General features: G+C 45.8%; 1 protein-coding gene across 1 annotated transcript; it reads left to right on the forward strand.

The window, feature by feature from the left end:
• Positions 1-312: 312 nt before the first annotated feature.
• On the forward strand, positions 313-825 carry LOC121336234 (proteasome subunit beta type-5-like). Its single transcript, XM_041405200.1, has 2 exons — positions 313-326; positions 372-825. The coding sequence occupies exons 1-2, from the start codon at positions 313-315 to the stop codon at positions 808-810; spliced, it is 453 nt and encodes a 150-aa protein (XP_041261134.1). The 3' UTR covers positions 811-825.
• Positions 826-1,467: the final 642 nt, after the last annotated feature.

Below are 1,467 nucleotides of genomic sequence, written 5' to 3' on the forward strand. Positions count from 1 at the left end.
GATTTTAGGGAAAAAATTGAGGAAAAATGGTGAAAAAATTAAGAAGAAAATAGGGATTTTAGGTAAAAAATTGAGAAAAAAATGGTAATTTTTAGGGGGAAAAATAGGGAAAAAATTGAGAAAAATATCAGATTTTAGGAGAGAAAACTTGGTAAAAATTGCAACTTTTAGTGCTACAAAATGGCGGAAAATTGTAGAAAAAAAGCGATTATACGGAAACAAAATGGTGGAAAAAATTGACAAAAAAATGCGATTTTACGGAAACAAAATGGCGGAAAAATTGACAAAAAAATGCAATTTTACGGAAACAAAATGGCGGAAAAATAGTGAAAAAACCCCACATTTACGGAAACAAAATAAAATGGAATTTTTTCCCCGTTTTCGCCCAAATTCCCCCCAAATTTCGTCGTTTCCCCCCAGTCCCCCCACGGCGTGACGGTGGCCGTCGACTCGCGCGCCACTGCCGGCTCCTACATCGCCTCGCAGTCGGTGCTGAAGGTGCTGCCCATCAACGCGCGGATCCTGGGCACCATGGCGGGCGGCGCCGCCGACTGCAGCTTCTGGCAGCGGCTGGTGGCGCGGCAGTGCCGCGTGCAGGAGCTGCGCAACAAGGAGCCCGTCTCGGTGGCCGCGGCTTCGAAGTTGCTAGCCAACCTGGTGTACCAGTACAAGGGCATGGGGCTGAGCCTGGGCACCATGGTGTGCGGATGGGACAAGCGCGGGCCCGGTACGGGGCACTGGGGGCACTGGGAGGGACTGGGAGGGACTGGGAGGGGAGAAAGGGACTGGCCACACCCCGAAAGTTGGTAGCCACACACCAAAAAATGCCATTTAGTGGCCCCAAATTGACTGGAAATGAGCCCAAATTAACTCAAAATGACCCAAAATTCACTTGAAATGAGCCCAGATTGATTCCCTATGAATCAAAGTTACAAAATGCGTTTTCAGATTTGGTAGCCACATGGTCGAGTTTGGTAGCCACACCCCAAAATTCACTTTTATGAGGCTTAAATTGACTCGAAATGAGCCCAGATTTATTCCCTGTGGCCCAAAGTTACAAAATGCACTTTTAAATCTGGTAGCCACATGGCCAAGTTTGGTAGCCACACCTCAAAATTCACTTTAAATAGACCAAAATTTGCATTTAATGGCCCCAAATTTGCATTTAGTAGCCCAAAATTCATGTGAAATGAGCCCAGATTTATTCCCTCTGGTCCAAAGTTACAAAATGCGTTTTCAGGTTTGGTAGCCACATTGTGAAATTTGGTAGCCACACCCAAAAATTCACTTTTAGGAGCCCCAAATTGACTGGAAATGAGCCCAGATTTATTCCCTGTGGGCCAAAGTTACAAAATGCGCTTTCAGATTTGGTAGCCACATTGTGAAATTTGGTAGCCACACCCCAAAATTTGCATTTAATGGCCTCAAATTGACTGGAAGTGTGCCCAGATTGATTCCCTGTGGCCC

The sequence above is a fragment of the Onychostruthus taczanowskii genome, unplaced genomic scaffold (genome assembly GCF_017590055.1).
Source record: "Onychostruthus taczanowskii isolate IOZ18803 unplaced genomic scaffold, ASM1759005v1 scaffold2250, whole genome shotgun sequence".
Taxonomy (NCBI): Eukaryota; Metazoa; Chordata; class Aves; order Passeriformes; family Passeridae; genus Onychostruthus; species Onychostruthus taczanowskii.